We start from the raw sequence: 21,371 nt of genomic DNA, 5'->3' as shown, positions 1-21,371 counted from the left end.
TTCACACATTGGAAACCGGATTAATATGTGTACCAAAATGTAAATAAACTAATGATGAATACAAAAACTGTTATTTTGGTCTCACATTTTTTTATATTTCATTACACAATATTTATTACCTCTTACCCCAAAAAACAAAACTACATTGCTATTCATTGACTAATTCTTCTGGTGTCAGTCCTACCTCTTATGTAATAACATGAAGTATGGACAAAACCTGATATTATTTCAGACATATTTTTATTCTAAACCAACTCCCATTGCAGCACATAAGCAGACAAGAAAATATCCATTAATATTCACTGTACTCATTAACTTTTGCATTGTATTGTCGCATATTTCTATGTCATTGGCTTTGGTAAACTTTTAAACACTATTATTGTTTTATTTCAGCTGTCTATAAATTTGTTAAACTGTCTCTTTAGACTGGTCGATAATCCTTTTGACCATATTTACATTTGTATATCTACAAAATATGTACTATTCTACATTTGAAGGCTATTTTCATATCACAATTTGTATAGTCACCCCCTCTCTCTGTCACACACATATACACACCCTCACCCACACCCTTCCTCACATAAACACACACCCACACACATATAGAAAGAAGCACACAATAATGTATCACAAATCCTCATCTTTCCACTGCTCCCCCCTCTCTCTCTCTTTCTTTCTTTCTCTCTCCCCACCTCTCTCTAAATTGTTCACATGAAAGCTGCCTACTCACGACTCGCCTGTTTAATTCTCTCTCTCTATGTTCTTGTCTCTCTCCCCGTCTACCCCTCCTCTCTCCCCTTCTCTACATGCCCGTCTCCATCTCTCTCTCCCTCTCTCAATCTGTCTCTCTCCTATCTCCCCCCCCCCTCTCTCTCCCTCCCCTCGATCTCCACCCCTCCACTTCTCTCTATCTCTCTCTCTCTCCATCTAGCTATCTCCTATACTCCATTCAACTCTGGCACAAAACACAAACACACCAATCGGTCACACGAAAAAGTTCATTCAAGAGTGGTGTACATATCTCTGATCTCGTCTTCGAACGCCTTGGCGATATCTGGTCTCTTGTTTTTGAGAGATGGTGTTAGTAAACCATTCTGTTCTGTAAAGGGTTCATCATGGAGCCGAATGTCCTTCATTTCCTCGAAGCCAAGGAGACCTTTTCTCCTTCCGTACTCCTGGAGCCATGCAAGGAGCGCATCTTTCGCTTTCTGTTTGAATGGAGAAAGAATCACACCATAAGGAAATGAATTGTAGAGTTTCTCAGAGGGTTATTTGTGGGTGCATGGTGCATGTCCGAAGTCTATCTATCTATCTTAACCTTATCCGAGGGCCTCCGAGCCCCCCCCCTCCTCTTAACCGCGCCGCTTGCTGACTTTTTATTTTCAAGTCTTGCGCATCTTTTGAGACGAATTTTGCGACACCCAGGTACGCGATTCCGAAATTACGCAACATTTCGTAAGTGCATGTCAGACCAAAAATTACACAAAATAAATGTAATTGTGTTATCAACCCAAAATCATAAATGTATGATTATTCTTAGTTTTGTTTGTCTAAATGGATTTATTTCATGCTGCCTAAGATCTCAAACGAGTCTCCGACAAAGTCCATCGAAAAAAAAGGAAAAACAGAAGGCTAAAAAACAGAAAAATACATAAGAATTGAAAAAAAAAAATACAATACATACGAAATTGATATGATATCGCACTTTTATTCACGTACATTTGCTAAGAGCACTACAAAGTGTTTCTTTTATATATTTAGGGATTTAGGGAGCTTTATTTACGGAGGAAAATTATGATTTTGCATACTAATTACGCATAAATTAGCATAATCACTAAATAACAATTTGCATTAAAGAAATTACTATACAATTTTGTAGATTATGTCACAGACAACCTGAGTGCCAATCTTCGGTGCAATCTCGATGGCCGAGATCTCAAGGGTGGCCTCGCAGCGCAGCTCCCCCCCGGCCATATGAGCTGCCAAAATTAAATACAAAATCAGTTCCACTTCTTAAATATCAAACTACAGGATTAAATTTCGGATCTGATGCACCGTTATTAATAGGGGCGACTTTGCACCTTTCTAAACGGGAAGGTTTAAAGTTGCATCATTAAAGCAGACCCTGTGGCATTGATAAAAAGACATTGATTTTTAAAAATCATTTGTACAGTTTATGATTGTTTTATCATCATCTTCTAATGTATTTAGAGGTTGTTCTTCGTCAGACCGATTTGGCTGTTGATGGTAAGGGGGGGGGGGGGGGGAATGAGCATTTCAGATGTCTATTCCTTAACGGGCCTCTAATGATTTTAATGTAGAAACTTAACAGTTAACACACTCATGTAACAACATATCATTATTCATTAAGAAACCGTTTGACCTGACAGATGATGGAGCCATACCATAAAGGGCTTTCATAATTAGCCGTGCCCTGATAATATTAGCGATGTTGCAATCGTATGCAAAATATATCATCGCCACATAGTCGCAAACGGTCGTACGACAAAACGTGATATCTTCATCTGCAAGATCTCTATGAATGGTTACACTAACCATCCTCATGTCTATAAAACAGTACCGGTTTGGACAGAGAGTAACGATGATTACATAAATCAAATTTAAGTAATTTCATACAATGACTATAAGATTATTAAATTCATAACTAGGAAATCAGTACAGTATTTTACCTCGTTTTGACAAATTTCAGAGAATGAGCCCTTCACCCCAGCCTTAGCTGCGAATGCAGGAAATGATTCGGGATCAGGAACCACGATACCAACAAGATTAGCCTATAAACAAAAAAAAACAACGGTCTTATTATCTAGACGATTTTTTTCTGAATCAGTATACTAAAGATTATCCAACGTGTTCTAAACAAGACCTAGCAGAGATAAAGTAAGTTATCATTAATAACAAGATCATCATCATCACCATCACCACCACCATCATCATCATTATCATTAACACATTTGCATCAAAATCCTCACCATCATTATTACGCCCATATAATTGTTAAAATAATATCACACTTCTTATAAATAATATTTTTATTTGTGTACCTCACTTATTTTGATGCAAGACAGTGCAACTACCACGAAGATGCAACATTTGAGGATCACCTCTTTCATCATCTACATGTTCCTTATTTTCATCGTCATCATGACCGGTAAAACCATTATCATCATCATCATCATCACGACCATCACCACCACCACTATCATCATCATCACCACTATCATCATCATCATCATCATCATCGTCATCGTCATCGTCATCATCATCATCATCATCCCCACCACCATCACCACTACAATCATCATCATCACCACCACCACCACCATAACCACCACCACCACCACCACCACCATAACCACCACCACCACCATGACCACCAATCACTTACTCTTCTCTTTTCCCCACAATACTCTTCCTACTCCTCCTCGTCTTCATGATATGATTTGTCATCATCGTTGTCATCATCAAACACGTACTCTTCTCACCTTAGTGCTGTCCCCATAGACGAAGACCTGTTGGATCAGTGGGTTCCTAACTAATGTATTCTCAATCTTTTCTGGAGCAATGTAAACACCCTGAGCCATCTTGAAGATGTGTTTCTTCCTGTCTATCAGTTTGAGTGTCCCAGTCTGTTAAATAAACAAATACAAAAATCATGAGGAAAGAAGGTGTTTACAGCCAAAATAAGACCATGGAATGATGAAAAGAGAGATTAATTAAGAGATAAACTGAATAGATACACAAATGAGGAATTTCTTCATTAATCTTATTCAATCAAGAAGTCAGATCATGAATAAGACGTGAAAGATTAAACAAGTTAATATCAGGTTGACTGAGTGGATAACAATATAATTAACACGTATCGTAAACGGAATGAATGAGTGAAATCATGACGGAGATATTGATAAAGAACAATGAATTAAATTAGTGCATATTAATGCAAAAACAAGTACACAATCAAGTGATTAAAACAAGAATATTGCATACCTCTGTCCATTCTCCTATATCACCGGAGTGCATCCAACCATCATCATCTATAGCTTCAGCTGTTAACTCTGGGTTGTCAAGGTAACCATCAAAGACGTTCTCTCCTTTCACACAGATCTGAAAAATAAGTATTATTCGTACTACACATTAGAGAATCGATCACCAATTTGCAGACATCGCAGGGACCGCGGAACGGTTTTGAAAGACCATGCAAAAATCACAATCAAATGGTCATGTTTACGTTTTTGTATACGGTTTTGGAAAGGGAAAAAAAGTTTTCGTGGTCCCTGAATTGGACGTGTTTACATAATAGGGACACTAACGAGAGCCTTTTACAATGTATCACATACATACTTGAGTGAAATATTCCGTGTGTGCAATTAAGATAAAGTTTCCCGGGTAGCTAGCGCACAGAGTCATCATTTTCATCATCATGATCATTTTTATGATCATGATAATCGTATTGAAGAACATTTCCTCATCGCCATCATCACATCAACATCAACAACAAGGTCTTCATAATCCTCATCAAATAATATTACCATGATCTCGACCATTATCGGCACCATCACTATTGCCATAACCACCATCACCACCACTACTACCGCCACCACCACCACTACCAACATCACCACCACTACCACCATCACTACCACCACTAATACCACCACCACTACCAACAACAAGGTCTTCATAATCCTCATCAAATGATATTATCATGATCCCTCACCATTATTATCATCATTATCGGCGCCATCACCACTATTGCCATAACCACCACCACCACTACCATCACTACCACCACCACCACTACCATCACTACCACCACCACCATCACCACCACCACCACCACCACCACCACTACCACCACCACCATCACCACCACCACCACTACCACCACCACCACCACTACCACCACCACCACCACCACCACCATCACCACCACCTTCACCACCACCACCAAAACCATCACTACCAAAGCAACTAACATCATCTCTATTGCCATCGTCAGTTCCTCACCCCTCATTCTCTCCATTATTTTCATCATCAACCCTGGAGAACTGCAACCAGAATCGTATAAACTACCATCTCTTCAATCTTACCTCTCCTTTGTTATCTGCCGCATAGTAGTTCAACTCTGGTACATCGACGAGTTTGACCTCCATCCCAGCCCCGGGAGGCCCGATATGACCGTTTGTCATATCACACGGGAGGGTATGTGAAATACAGCTTGTCGTCTCTGTCTGACCGTAGGCTTGCACGAACTGTAGATAAAACCAGGTGACTTCAATGATCATGTGATAAAAGTTTTAAATCTAAAACAGATACACAAGGGACTGACTGCTATCAGTCCTCTCTGTGAGAATATGTAAGGATATTAGTATAAAAAGGAGGATCAAATATACTATACGGGAAGCCTAGCGTAAACTATCAGAGATCGATGAGACAGCGCCATAAACCCTAAAAACAACAACACCAGCAACTATTTCAATGAGGAATTCTATCACAGCATCTTGAACTTGTTCATGAAATCAACAAGTGATTTTCACTTGCAACTCTTACTGGAATCCTAGCGGAGCAAATTTGTCAGTCAGTTTCCTGAAACACTTTTCCCAGTTACGCTTAATTTGTTTTGAAATGTAGAGAGTGGGCAATAGTAAGAAAAAAGAAAAAGTAAACAAGGCAAATCATTCTATTCTAAAATGTATTTGTTCTACAAAAGAAGAATTCCCCCTTTCTATCTCTTTTCCTCTCTATATTACTACAATTGAACGAGTGTAAATGCAGATGATAAAAAGAATATGATATTACATTTTTCCTTCCTGAGTATTTCATTAGAGAGGCTTCAATAAATAAATAAAGTATACAGTGCGTCCCAGAAAAAACGAAACCGAGATTAAGCGATGATTTATCATAACTTAATCACAAATACAATAGACAAATGACCTACCAACGTAAAGCTTAGAATCCCATCTTTCATCTGATATTACTTAGATTATTCCTCATAATAATAATAATAATCCGTTTTTTTATATAGCGCTTAATACATCGGAACGACGTGTCTAAGCGCTTTACAGATATATTATTACCCCGGTCATCGGATTCAATCAGTCATTCCCGCACACAATATGTGCACATCCTCCACTCCCTGGGGAGTATTCCAGTCAGTCGCCGGTGAGGCGCACACAGTACTGGACAAGCTACAATGACTTTCACATCCTACCGGGTACCCATTTAGCACCTGGGTCGAGAGTGGCAAAGTGTGGATTAACGCCTTGCCAAAGGACGCCAGACCGCGGTGGGATTCGAACACACGACCCTCTGTTTACAAGGCGAGAGTCAGAACCACCACACCACGGCTCATCCACTCATTCACGCATGAGTGAGCAAAAACAATTTGAAGAAAGGATACCAAAAACTCATTTGGCGAGGGGTATCTGAATTTCAAAAAGAAAATCACATGCCTAAAAAGTTCAATATCTGCTCTTTTATTTGATACCTTAATCACAAAAAATGGTCAAGAAGTAAAAAAGTTATGTTCCCTCGAAATAATGCTTGTATTTCCATAATTTCATAAAATAAACGTGCTTTCACCGGTTTCCCACAGAAGCTATCGCATGGTTATCAAAAGACTTAATGCATGGCTGATCGTCAACAAAACGGAATGTCGAGTGAGTTTGAATGAAAGCCTGTAAAACCTCATTTCATTTTATGAAATTATTGAAATTCAAGTCTTATTTCAAATAACTAGAACTTTGTTATTTCCTGACCATTTTCTGTAATTGAGGTATCAAATTAAAGAGCAGGTATTGATCCTTTTTAAAATGTGGTTTTCTTTTTGAAACCCAGATACAGCCCGCCAAATGACTTTTTGGTATCCCCTCTTCAAATTGTTTTTGCTCACTCATGCGTGAATGAGAATAATCTCAGTAATTTCAGAATTTAAAATGGTAGGTCATTGTATTTGTGATTAAGATGATTAATCATCGATAAATCTCGGTTTCGTTTTTTGTGGGACGCACTGTATAATAATATTTTTTAAATTGTTGGCATGTCCCTTACCGTGCAGCCAAAAGCACACCGGAGGAAGGTGATAACCTCTCCAGATATCGGGGCACCACCTGTGTACAATTGCCGAATCCGTCCACCTAGAATATCCTAAATGATCCGAAATATATCATTCGTTCAGTACTATAACGCATATTTCGAAGAACAAAAATCCAATGCAAAGTCTGTTTCTACCCCCAAATTCATTACTGTATCATTATTTTTCCTTTTACTGATTTAAATCAATTAATATCATGTTGTTTATGATCGGAATAGTGTAGCCAACAAACAATAGAAAACAAAAAGTCGAAAATCAAGAAACATGAAAATAAATCATATAAGAGAACATCTGGTACCGATTTTTTTTTTTGTGCATTATTTTATCAGAAACAAACAAAAAATAAGCATTTCTGGGGCTTTGTTTGTTAACTCAAAAAAGTTTGGAAATCTGACTTTGATCCATGATCCCTCCTTAGTTTTAGTAAATATTAATGTGTGATTGATACCAATGAATAGATCATTTAATTCTCTTTAAAATGATACCCTACATGATATGATTATGGTTCACATGGAGGTGCAGTGCCTTGAAATGTGGGGCAAGGTCAAAATTGAAGTGGCAAAATGACACAATATTGAAAGTCACTGTTCTTTTTTCCGTGGTGATGAGCGAGTTTCTCAGCGCTTTCTTTTGTTTTCATGTATCAACATTATAAACATGGAATCAAACACACCTCTGCACAAGCAACAAATAACAAACATGCATGGGTATTTCAAACCGCGACTCAAACCATGTTATCTCACAGAACCATCACTACATAAACCACAACAAAACATGGACAAGTGGAATGCCTCTGGCCAGTGGCGTAACTACGGGGGGGGGGGGCATGGGGGGGCACGTGCCCCCTCAATTGGCTGGCAAAAAAAAACGGGGAAAAGGAGAAAAAAGGGAAAAAGGAAGAAAAACGTAGTGGGGAAAGAATTATTGTTCATTATAATGTTATATTATATATATATATTTTTCCTCGCAATTCGAGTTATTGTTTTATGTAGTGACATATTCTTCTTTTTTATGACTACTTAAAGTGATTGCCCTATTGTAAGGTCTTAATATAAAACATTTCCTGTCCGTGCTAACGTTCGCATTAGTGGATTGGTGAGATTTCTGCTCTTCATGAACTCCTAAAATCAGTCCTTAAAATGACGATTTTTCTGATCTGAATATCAAAATTTTTTAGCTCGCGCTTCGCGCTCGCATCATTTGGTTAGTGAAATACGTAGGGTCTTAGTGAATTCCTACAAACAAGCCTTAGAATGCCCCTCTTCAGGACTGAATTTCCTAAATTTTCAGCTCGCGCATCGCGCTCGCAGTATTTGATTAGTGAGATGCGTATGATAATCATGATTACAATGACTTCAAAAAGTGCGTCATGTGTTTAGATGTAATTCTAATTTCTAACAAAATCAGCAAGCGCTTGGCACTCGCATTAGATGACTATGGTGAGATATGTATACTCTTAATGGATTCCTAAAAAACATAGTCCTTAAAATATCCATGTTTGGGGTCAATATATACAAAATTTTCAGCTTGCGCTTCGCGCTCGCATTATTTGGTAAGTGAAATACGTACGGTCTTAGGGAATTCCTACAAACAAAGCCTTAGAATGCATCTCTTCAGGTATGAATTTCCTAAATTTTCAGCTAGCGCTTCGCACCTGCAGTATATGATTAGTAAGATGCGTATGATAATCATGATTACAATGACTACAAAAGGTGCTTCATGATCTGTGTTAAGATGTAATTCTAACAAAATCAGCAAAGGATGGCACTAGCATTAGATGACTATGATGAGATATTTATACTATAATAATAATAATAATAATAATATAGGTATATTTACCCAGGGTAGCCACTTCAGTTTCGAAAACTGTTCTACCAGCGGGCCCTGCTATTATTATTACCCCGGCTTTAGCTGAGCTGCCTAGGCGCACAAGCATTAAAGGAATTTCTTCCTACCGGGTACCCATTCACCTCACCTGGGTTGGTGCAGCACCATGTGGATGAGTTTCTTGCTGAAGGAAATTACGCCATGGCTGGGATTCGAACCCACGACCCTCTGTTTCAAAGTCAGAAGACTAATCCACTGGGCCACAACGCTCCACTCTTGGATTCTAAAATATAGTCCTTAAAATTTCCCTGTTTAGGGTCAATATATGCAAAAATTTAGCTCGCGCTTCGCGCTCGCATTGTTTGTTTAGCGAGACAGTTATGTATCATGATTACAAAAAATTGCTTATAATGTCCCTTTTTAGCTCTGAATATCTAATATTTTCAGCTCGCGCTTCGCGCTCGCACTATTTAATCAGTGAGATACATATCCGTTTAATGGCACTGCATGTCCTTAAAATATTTCTATTAGGTCAGTATACCTGACAACTGAGCGCGCTTCGCGCGCTCCCTAAGTGACTCGAAATTTTTGCTGGTGCCCCCCCCCAATGCCGTGACCCACGGTACGCCACTGCCTCTGGCGGTCTCACCTGCATCACGCGATTCAATATAGCAGCAGTGCTGACTTTGAAAACTACTATAAAATAATTATTCACAAAAACACCAGACATATGATACAATACTACGTTCATTGATATTCGACCTTGATAATGTGACCTAAAACTTGTCAGTGATACTTGATTACCCCTATATCCACATTTTATACACTATATCTAAAAACTTTGAAAGTTATGACAGCAATCTAATAATTACCTCTAAAATGGCCAAAGTTCAAAGACCTTAAATGACCTTTGACCATGGTCATGTGACCTGAAACTCGCATGAGATGTTCAGTGGTACTTGACGACTCTTATGTCCAAGTTTTATGAACTAGACCAATATACTTACAGATATATGATGGTAATTCAACAAATACCCCCAACATGGCCAAAGTTCATTGACCCTAAATGACCTTTGACTTTAATCATTTGACCTGAAACTTGCACAGGATGTTCAGTGATACTTGCTTACTATTATGTCCAAGTTTCATGAACTAGGTCCATATATTTCTAAGTTATGCTGTCATTTCAAAACCTTAACCTTCGGTTAAGATTTGGTGTTGACGCCGCCGCCGCCGTCGCCGTCGGAAAAGCGGCGCCTATAGTCTCACTCTGCTATGCAGGTGAGACAAAAATGAAGAAGCAGGGGCTTAATTTTGCATGGGTTTTCATCTTTACTGACACAGACAAAAGAATCATGTTTTGTATTGACCCTTCATGACTATTTCTGCTCGTTTTGCAGCTTTTCAAATCAGACATCATCCAACACTCTTGAATCCTGCTCTTTCCGTGATGGCATGATCATAACAAGCATGGTACCATTTTAAAGAAAATGAAATAATCTTATGAATGATGTCAAATTTGCATTGTGTAAACTTAGGAGTTGAGACAAATGAATGGCCAAACTCAGATTTCTAAACTTTTTTGAGGGGTTTAGATTAACAGCCAAATTCGAATTTCATTCATAAAATTGCATAATTAATTGAAAAAATAAAGTTGAATAATTTTGGAACGAACAAATATACAATCTTGTAGACTATGTTATGTGGTTGACGTATTTGTCGATTTTGGTAGCGAGATCTTCGGGGAAAGGGGGATCTTTCCAGCCAAATTAAAGAGTCTTTTAAACACAATAAAGAAGGAACAAATCATCTGAATAAATCCTTGAAGGGCACATCCCCGCCCATTTCGTAGTTACTTACCTGAACCTTTTTAAAAACTAGTTTGTCCCAGATTGTATCTCGGCTCAGCGTACCCCTTTGATAAAGGAAGAAATTCAAGACATTAAATTTTTCTTTTACTGAAATCATGATTTAATGAAATTTTCATTGACCGAATATCAACGGGGTAATAATAGCAGGGCCCGCTGGGAGAACAGTTTTCGGAACTGAAGCGGCTACCCTGGGTAAATATACAGCTATTATTATTATTATTATTATCTTCAAACACGTGAGACATGTGAGTTAAGACTAATTTATTTCCTTCGTGGCATTTATCATTTATATATACCGTATGTGGAGCGTTGTGGCCCAGTGGATTAGTCTTCAGACTTTCAAACAGAGGGTCGTGGGTTCGAATCCCAGCCATGGCGTAATTTCCTTCGGAAAGGAATTTATCCACATTGTGCTGCACTCGACCAAGGTGAGGTAAATGGGTACCTGGCAGGAATTTATTCCTTGACATGCCACCGCGCTGTAAAAGGCTGCGGGGCTAAAGCCAGGGTAATAATATCCAATTAAGCGCATAGGGACGCATTTGGCAGTGATATGCGCTATCTAAGCATGTTGGTATTATTATTATTATCGTAGTTAAAGGGATGGTCCGGGCTGAAAATATGTATAGCTTAATAATTAGAGTAGAATTCACTGAGCAAAACGCCGAAAATTTCATCAAAATCGGATAACAAATTACAAAGTTATTGAATTTTAAAGTTTAGCAATATTTTGTGAAAACAGCCGTCATGAATATTCATTAGGTGGACTGATGATGTCACATCTCCACTTGTTCTTTTGTGTTTTATTATATGAAATTAGTTTTATTCAAATTTTTTCCTCCAAGAACTAGAAAAATTGGATTGACAACTGAATAGTGCTTTAGATATTTATTGCTGCAACTTATTTCATTATAAGGGAGACACGTTATTCACATAAGTATGTGAAATAATGAAAAAATTATGATTTTATGTAATAACATAGGAAAACGGAAAGTGGAGATGTGACATCATCAGCCCACCTAATGAATATTCATGACGACTGTTTTCACGAAATATTGCTAAACTTTAAAATTCAATAACTTTATTATTTGTTGTCCGATTTTAATGAAATTTTCGGCATTTTGCTCATTGAATTCTACTCTATGTATTGAGATATAAATATTTTCAGCCCGGACCATCCCCTTAACTAGAAAAGGAACAACTACATATCAATCAATTTTGTGTTTAAGAACACGCAATTTTCATGTACGAAGATGTTCGTTAGTCCGAAAATGAAAAGGGGTTCGTTAATCCCGACATCGGTAGCATTATTCAAAAGGTTCGATAATCCGAAAATAATTTTTTATTTGTTATTCTAAAAGTTATTTGATCTGTCAATTAAAATAAGGTTTGTTTTTACTGAAGGTTCCATATACTGAAAATGAAATTTTTATTCTTTGGAATAACAAATATTCGGATTAACGAATCTTCTGATTGTAATGTCTGAATCTCGAACTTTTGGAATGACGAACCTTCGGAATAGCGAACTTTCACTCCCCCAAACAGATCTTACCAAAACAATACCAAACCACTAGTTATGTAATTTGTCGATTTACTAATTTAGATATGAGTTTTTCTCTCGTGCGTTTCGTGATTTCGATGAAGTAACATATTCTGCAAACCAATATGAAAAAAAAGAAAATCTACTGTGCACTTACTGTTCTAAATCTTTCATTTTCTGATTAAGAGCGTAGTTGAAAACTGCTTTTTTGATGGCGCTGCCATTATCAACAGATGTCCTGATCTGAAAAATAATGCGTATTAGATGTCTAAAAATCATTTTTATTACTGTTTTATTCTTATTCTTGTCTAGCCTTTCAAGTCGCATGATACGCTTCGCATACTATGTAAATGTATTTCATAATTTGAGAATTTTAATCCAAAATATGATTTTCATAGAAAATTTTGAAAGATCGAGCCATGGACGCTCTTCGCGTCATTCAAACTAGCAAACAATCTACTGATGAACGCAATATAATCATTTTGATAACTTTGTTTCATCTTTGCATCTATTAAACATTACCTCTGCTCACAAACTAGAATAAACTCGACACCAAAATATTTTGGTATTGGAATGTTGATGTATATGACGTTTCCACCCCTCAGGAAGTAGTGCGATTTTTTAGGGGGGGGGGGCAATAATAGAAAATATGTAAAACTGGGCCCCCACGATAGATGTTATGATTTTATTTTGCTTGCAGAAAAAAAAACTATACGGGAAAATGCTCCCTCCTGTCGACAAGTGAAGATAATTTCTTTTGTTGCTTGTTGTCACATATTTGGAAAATAGGAGCCACTATGATCAAAATCATAAATGACAACAAAACTTGCAAATTATCAATGCATTAAAATCAAACACGGTTGACAATACAAACTGTATCATTCTACTGACCCGATCGAAGAGTCTATTATATAATCTTGGTACTGCAGTAAAGACTGTAGGTTTCAACTCCTGTGCATCTTCTACGAGTTTTAACATGTCACCGCTAAAGTACCCGATCTGCACACCCTTTATCATGATATTGTACTGCAAAGAAAAGGAAAGGAAGTCGGGAAATAATTATGTCTTCACAATTTTTTCGTAATCGTCAGTAGATATCATCAAATAGAAAAAAATTAAAAGCTAGCAGTCCCTTTACTGAATCAATATCAGTCATTTTCTGATTCTGAGCTAGTTAAATAAATGTTAATTATGTATAAAGTTTCAAGTTAATTTCATTTCAAGTAAATATCAAGGCAAATCTTTTAAAATCAAATATCATAAACAAACAAATTTTTGATACCATAACTATATACACAATTAAAACGTTGAGCAACATACTGTCCACTGTGTTGGGTAATGTATTGTTGGTAAAAAAAGAAAATTCTGGGCAATTATTATCCAATTGAGCAAATTTATTAAATTATTAGTTTTTATTACCCAATCTGGGCAGATTTTAACCAATAGTTGTGTGGACATTATGTTGGCCAGAGTTGATTAAAAGTTGATCATTTTGCCCAACTATTTTAAGGGTGTAGTCATGAAAAAGAGGTTATCAATAGCTGTAATTTAAATTAGAAATACAGCTGAGGAAATGGGGATTGATAAGTATCGATACCACGTGACCTATACAATAAACTTCTCCGCCCCCTTCCATCTCTGGCGGAGGAAAAGAAAAACAAGAGAGAGAAAAAAGTCTCGAATGCGCCATCGAATTGAGATAATACCACAGTCTTACATCAACATCCCGTAATATGGAGTTTTTGCAATCACTACGCATTCTACGCGCGCAGAGAATATTTCGCCACAAGCCTTTCGATGGACAAATCCGCCTCGGTCGAAATCGGTGAATCAAATCAGCAGAGTCGTCCTGGACTCTGGACTGTCGATATAATTATTTGCAATTTTTCGTCTGGGTCCGAATCTTCGGACGATCAGCTTGTCCGCCTGTCCCGGTCCACCAACTTTCGACAAAAACATATCAGCCGTCCATGGTGACCTGACGTGCATTTCAAGGGAATTGGTGCGTTGTACAAAGCGTCTACGTAGCGTTTGCGAAAATTCCCTATTAGGTGTCGACCAACGAACACAGAGGGCGCAACAATACTGTAAAGTGTAGTAGTAAAGTGTTGACACTCTTTCCGTTCGTTGATGTCGATATATCGTTATCACTTATGATGTTGGCATATACTTACAATGTTACCTCTTTCATAGACATGTGGACATGGTAGAAGGGACAGATGAATGTCATTAGGATCCGCCAATTCATGGTCCTGTTTATCAGAAGAGAAAGTATTTATTTATTCATATAATTATTTATTGGTTTACTTCTTACTTTATTTACATATTTCTTTATTCATTTATTTACTTATTTGTTTATCTATTTAATGATTGATTGATTTGTGTATTTATTTGTTTATTTATTCACATATTTTTTTCATCTAGTATTTATTCGTTTATGTATTTTGGGGGACATATCTATACAAGTACAAAAGATCGGCAATGAATATTTTTCATCATCAGTGCCCTGTGCAAAAAAAATATTACAATTACAACATCGACAATCAATATTTTACATAAATATAGCACTGAAAAAAATATTAACCAGGCAATAGTAGAGAAATTAATAAATAAAAAGTTTTACATAAACGATGAAAATAATAAAATTAATAAAGTGTTTCAGCTTTCACAACGAAAAATATTTTTGAAAAAGCATTTATTTAAGTGAAGTTATGATGCGCTTTGAATTAATTTGGTTTTAATTATATTTTTAACAAGTGGAGCGCCTCTGGCAGTCTCACCTGCATTACGCGATTCAATATAGCAGCAGTGCTGACTTTGAAAACTACTATAAAATAATAATTCACAAAAAACACCATTCATATAATAATACAATACTACGTTCATTTCAGGACTGGTTCATTTATCCTAAATGACATTTGACCTTGATCATGTGACATAAGACTTGTCATTGATACTTGATTACCCCTATGTCCACAATTCATAAACTATATCCATTAACTTAGGAAATTTTGACAGCAATTTAATAATAACCTCCAATATGGCCAAAGTTCATTGACCTTAATGACCTTTGACCTTGGTCATGTGACCTGAAACTCACACAGGATGTTCAGTGATACTTGTTTACTCTTATGTCCAAGTTTTATGAACTAGACCAACACAATTTCAGTGTAATGATGTTAATTCAACAAATGCCCCCAAAATGGCCAAAGTTCATTGACCTTAAATGACCTTTGACCTTTAATAGGGGCTCTTCATCTATAACATTCAAATGGCTCTATAACGCACCCCCCCCCCCCCCTGTATGAACCCTTCCTACATTAAGCTTTACGTTCAATCACTGGCATATAGGCACGGGGGGCCTTGGTTCCACACCCAAGAGGAAATAATTATAGGAGACAACGTATAATGAAATTAATGGAAACAATGAAATGTGTTATTTGCAGAATGTAATGGAAAAATCTATCACACAATTAGAATTTAATTTCAATAGGCACTTTTTTTGCAGCTCGCTTTGCTCGCTAGCGACTTGTTACAAATTTTCCCACATTGCTTTGTTTTGCCCCCTTAAAATATTTGGTTCATTACGCAACTGGGTTGAATAAATGTGTTGTGTAAAAGCTATATTCTGTATATACCCGCGATTTGATTAAAAATAGCGGCAATCTGCGAGGTTTAAATGGCTTTGATATCAAGACCCCAACCGCATTGCACTGCCATGGCCACAAAAGTTCTACAACCAAGAGCAAAAAAAAAAGGAGGAAAGAAAAGCAAAGGAAAAGTGATTTTCTTTACGGAATATAATGTCAAAAAATATCTCAAAGTAAGATTCTCATGAAAAGGTGATTTTTTCCTCGCTCGCTTCGCTCGGGACTTATATTAAGCAGCTTTTTAGCACATGCGCCATACTGTGCCCCTCGTTTTTGTACTCTTCACGCTACTGCGGCAACGAATCCTGTTCACAGTGGGGTACAGACCACAAAAAAAGGAATGGAAAGAGAAAAGAATGATATATTTTATTCTCTGGAAATCATGTCGAAATCTATAACAAAATTTGATTTTTTTTTGGTATTTAAAATGTCCAAAATTTTTTGCTCGCTCGCTCGCAATTTTTGAAAAGATAAATTCTGCCCGATACGCAATATCTGGCCTTCTCAAAATCGTTGCATCATTACGCCTGTTCATATCACGATATGATCGGGAAAATTTTTGCTCTTGCCCCCCCCCCCCCCCTGGCCACCGACCCTTTTTACGCCGCTGAATTTCTCTATTCCCCGTTCGGAAAATTCACAAAATATCTCGATTTACCTGAAAAGTACAGAATATTGCTGCATGGTTAGCGATATGATTCTTGTGACTGAGAGGAACACCTTTCGGTAAACCTTAAAACAAAGAGAAAGGAACAAGATGGATTTAAAAGGAATCCCGAAAAAATGCAAGTTAATACAAACTAACTTAACTCTTCTGCTATGAATATATTTACCGTTATGATTAGATTCATCATTCATCATTCATTCATCATCATCATCATAACCATCACCACCATCATCATCTCTTCCTCTTCCTTTTCTCCTCCCCCTCCTCCTTCTTTTTCTTCTCCTCCCCTCCTCCTCTACCTCTACTTCTTCCCCTCCTTCTCATTCTTTTTCTTCCTCTTCTTCTCCTTCTTTTTCTTCTTCTCCTCCTCCTTCTTCTTCTTTTTCTTCTTCTCCTCCTCCTTCTTCTCCTTCTTCTTTTTCTTCTTCTCCTCTTCCTTCTTCTCCTTCTCTTTCTTCTTCTTCTACTTCTCCTCCTCCTCCTTCTTCTTCTCCTTCTCTTTCTTCTTCCTCTTCTTCTTCTTCTCCTCCTCCTTCTCTTTCTACTTCTTTTCATTCTCCTTCCTCTCCTCCTCCTACCCCCATCCTCTTCTCCTCCCGTTGCTTCATCTCTTTCTCATCATCCCATCCATTCGACTCCTTTACCCTCCTCCTACCCCCATCCTCTTCTCCTCCCGTTGCTTCATCTCTTTCTCATCATCCCATCCATTCGACTCCTTTACCCTTTTTTAAAAATGTATTAAGTTCGACCTTACCTGTAGTCCCACTGGTAAAGCAGATTGTGTTGATATCACTTGGTGAAGGAAGCTGACAAGGAAAAAAATTAAATACTAATAATAAATATGTTTTAAACTGTGTTGTTTTCACATCTTTTTAATTAAAAGTCACATCCTCGCCTTTCAACCTAAATGTACCAATCTCAAACCCCCTTCCTAATTACATGCACCATCCCTACTTCTACCTCTCGTGTACAAATAAAAAAGTTCAGTTATTATTTTTCCCAGACTCCCATTTAACCTCCCTTTTACCATTTCATCTTCCCCATCTCTCGTTGCTTTGATCAGAATTTGTTTTTACTTCTTTCAATCTATCAATTTTTCAACTAAAAATATTTTAAAACCATGGAAAACCATTCAAATATACCCATTCACATAGGCGGATCCAGGTGGGGGGCAGGGGGCCCGCGCCCCAATTGGCGGAGCAAAAAAAGAAAACGAAAGAAAAAGAAAAAAGAAAGAAAAAAGAACAAGAACAATAAAACAAAGGTAAAAGATACGAGAAAAAGAAAAGGAAAATAAGAGGAGGAAGACAAGTGAATAAAATGAGATGGGGGGAAGAATTGGAAAAAAAATAATGTCACTATATAAAATTTTCGCTCGCTCTTCGCGCTCGCCTTGCCTGATCGATGATAAATATCTTGCTCAATAGGCTTATATAGAGCTTAAAGTATTAAGTCAATATACAAAACATATTTAAACTCGGACATCGAGCTTTCATTATTTATTTAATTTACAAATTGATTTGAAAAAAAGTTCTTTATAAAATGTCACAGTCATGGTCTGAATATCAATATTTTCAGCTCGCGCTGCGCGATCGCATATTATTTAATCTGTCAAGTACCTATCCTCTTCGTGTATTCCGTAAAGTTCTAAAAATATCCCATTTCAGGTCTGATTGTCAGGTCAAAACATATCAGCTAGTGCTGTGCGCTCACATTTTGATTGAGTTATGTATACCTCTATAATAATTATATAACAAACTTCTTAAAATCCTCTTTTCGTGACAGCTTTTCAATGAAATATTTCGGCTCATGATTTGCGTTCGCATCAAATGTTAAAAATATATTTACACATGCAATACATTCATGATTACAAAAGTGCTAAAAATGTCTAGTATTCAGGCCTTGATAACAAATTTTGCGCTCTCATTAGACTTATTTGATTAATTAATAACATAACATTTTTATGAATTCCTATATAATTAAAGTGCCCCTTTTTCAGAATGGAATATCGACAAATTTCAACTCGCGCTTAAAATGAGGAATATCATTTTCATACGATGACGATTGTTCGGTCCTATGTCAAAATAATAAGAAAAAATATCAGCTCGCGCTTCGCGCTCGCATCTTTTATTAAGTCCAATCCATATCCATTTTACAATTTTCCTAAACAGTGCTTGAAATAGTGCGTAAATTTGCCCTTTTTTCAGATCGGAATATCAAATATTTTCAGCTCGGGCTTCACGCTCGCATTATTGATTTTTATGATGAAAAATTGATTTAGAATGCCCATATTCTAGGTCTTAATCTTAAACACGCACACGCATGTTTATTGAGATAAGCAGCTTGTTCTTATTTCAGATCAGAATATCAAAAATTTTCTGCTCGCGCTTCGCGCTCGCATCAATCGTAGTTATATACATGTACCTATCCTGTTCATGATTACAAAAAAGTGCTTAGAATTCAATTTTTTTAGGTCAGAACGTCACAAAAATTTCAGCTCGCGCTTGGCGCTCGCATTATTAGATTGTTGAAATATGTATTGTCTCCATGGCTAACTGCAAAGAGTCCTTAACAGGTCCCTTTTCGATCAGGCTAGAATATATATTGAAACTTTCTGCTCGCGCTCGAAGTAATTATTTACTTACATACGCATCTTGTTCATGATCACAATCATTGCCAGGAATGTTCAATCATCAGGACAAAATACATGAAAATTTCAAAAAAATTAGCACGCGCTTCGCGCTTGCACTATTTAAATAGGGCTTATGAGATTATCATGTTGTTTTAAAAGAATAAAGGTATATAGTGACTATTAGGACTATCCCTTCAAAGAAACAAATAAAAACATATTCTTTGCCCCCCCCCCTATTGGCGAAAGCTGGATCCGCCCCAGCATTCATCATGTCTTTGGGGAGACCTCTTCAGACGGTTGTCGACCCTAACATCATGATTAATATGTTGTCATTATCCTACAGTTAATGTTAACAGCATGATATCTGCGCTGCTCAGCCAATTAAAGCCACGGATAGTCCAATTTGTCAGATTTTTATATTTTTGTATACTCCCATGTGCGGCTGAAGTATAGTTTCCGTCAGTGTTACGGTCTCCGCACACCTGGTCCACGATCCAATATTGGAGAAAAAAAACCGCATTCTGCTTATTTCCCGAAAATGGGAATGAATATCATCTCTTAATTTGCGAGTTAAATTAACTGAATGAATACTAATATAAATATTTTGGATGATGCAAAGACCTTATTTAGGAATAAAGGCCAAAATGGTTTTATATCGTAGACATAGCCATCGTGCGAAATCTGTGACGTCATTACGACTAGATATTAAATTCTCTATTATTCTAAATAAGGATGGTAGCATGTTCATAAATTTGATAATCAGTCTTCTTACGATGATTTAGAACTTTACAGAGTAAGAGGTTTCATGCCTCAATATTCGCATCTAATTTCACCAAATTTTACTCCAAAATCAGCATACTTATCGCAAGGTGTGTGCCTGTGTAGTGGCCTTTACAAATAGATACCATACAAAGTATTTTTTATCCTAACGGCACCGGTTGCCTGTTTCATTTTGCTCCGGCAGTTGCTCCGCTATAAATTCCACACACTTCCTAAATAACTCACTCCAGCACTGGATTCGATATTGTACTCTACCTTCATCCTGACATAAAATCCCGTTGCAACCCTAACCTTAAATATACGACAAAATAAAACCCAGAGAAATTGTCGCAGAAGCAAAAGTCTGTCACCCCCTTGGTCATGTTGGTTGTCCCACGGGTTGTCCCTATATATTGTAATAGCGCCACTTACGATGACATCGGAAAGATTTTGTGCTCCGTGTCTCAAAACCTCTTGGAACGTACATAGCTTGATGCCTTGTGACGTGTATCGTTGTCTGATGTCACTCGTACCCTCATCATCGAGGTCCATGACGACTACGACCCGCAAAGAGGGCATTGCATCCACGTGATCAATGATGGACGTCGCTTTGTCCACGTTGTCGACGATCAGGGTCGACATTAATGCTGTGAAAATAAGGGGGAAGCTAATGAAAGTGGTTGACGAGTGGATACCATGCGCGACCACGGGGTCTTGAAAAGCACCCTAAACACGTAATTTCCATATTCTGAAAATGCACCCCTTAACAAGTATTGGCGTGTGAAACCTTACCCTTAACTAGTATTGGAAATAAATACTATTGGCAAGTATTCCCAGAACTGAGCCCCTAAACAAGTACAGCGATGTATTTTCCATATTCTGAAAATGCACCCCTAAACAAGTATTGGAAACAAAACGATACTCTTAGCAAGTATTCCCTGAAATGAACCCCTAAACAAGTACAGAGATATTTTATTGTTATGTCACGCGTCCGTCGGTCGTCGGTTTTACCTTTAGACACCATTATTTTGGTTTAGTACGGCCCCACCTTCCACACCTCGCGCAAATCGGACTCTAAACACGTAGTGTTGAGGCAAAAAGGACATCCTTTATAAAACATTTTGATTTTGTTTTATCATCCCCGCATATTTGACCCTAAACACGTATATTTTTCCGAGCGAAATAGATACCCTTTTTTCAATATTTTTGTGTTTTTGACACCCTTATCACGTTACGTACGTAACGTGCCCTATCTTGAAAAATCCTTTTTACGTGTTTTTTTTGGTCGCGCATGGTATCCACTCGTCAATGTAA

General features: G+C 37.3%; 1 protein-coding gene across 1 annotated transcript; it reads right to left on the bottom strand.

Annotated features, from left to right (window-relative positions):
* Positions 1–680: 680 nt before the first annotated feature.
* Positions 681–20,703, bottom strand: LOC129281327 (long-chain-fatty-acid--CoA ligase 5-like). Its single transcript, XM_064113359.1, has 13 exons — positions 20,490–20,703; positions 17,421–17,472; positions 16,658–16,731; positions 14,524–14,601; positions 13,241–13,375; positions 12,507–12,592; positions 10,799–10,853; positions 7,069–7,164; positions 5,109–5,270; positions 4,006–4,122; positions 3,504–3,647; positions 2,691–2,792; positions 681–1,208 (listed from the first exon to the last, which is right to left on the bottom strand). The coding sequence occupies exons 1-13, from the start codon at positions 20,697–20,699 to the stop codon at positions 999–1,001; spliced, it is 1,521 nt and encodes a 506-aa protein (XP_063969429.1). The 5' UTR covers positions 20,700–20,703; the 3' UTR covers positions 681–998.
* Positions 20,704–21,371: the final 668 nt, after the last annotated feature.

The sequence above is a fragment of the Lytechinus pictus genome, chromosome 18, assembly GCF_037042905.1.
Source record: "Lytechinus pictus isolate F3 Inbred chromosome 18, Lp3.0, whole genome shotgun sequence".
Taxonomy (NCBI): domain Eukaryota; kingdom Metazoa; phylum Echinodermata; class Echinoidea; order Temnopleuroida; family Toxopneustidae; genus Lytechinus; species Lytechinus pictus.
Note: the sequence above shows the minus strand (reverse complement) of the source record. Positions and strands in the feature narration are given on the sequence as shown.

Bases quoted from the DNA above. Each gene is read 5' to 3' on its own strand.
- LOC129281327 (XM_064113359.1), bottom strand. From the start codon at position 20,699: ATGTCGACCCTGATCGTCGACAACGTGGACAAAGCGACGTCCATCATT. The intron at 2,793-3,503 runs GTGAGAAGAGTA...TTTTGTTTATAG, and splicing joins TCTATGGGGACAGCACTAAG to GCTAATCTTGTTGGTATCGT. The intron at 1,209-2,690 runs GTAAAATACTGT...CCATTCAAACAG, and splicing joins CTGAAATTTGTCAAAACGAG to AAAGCGAAAGATGCGCTCCT.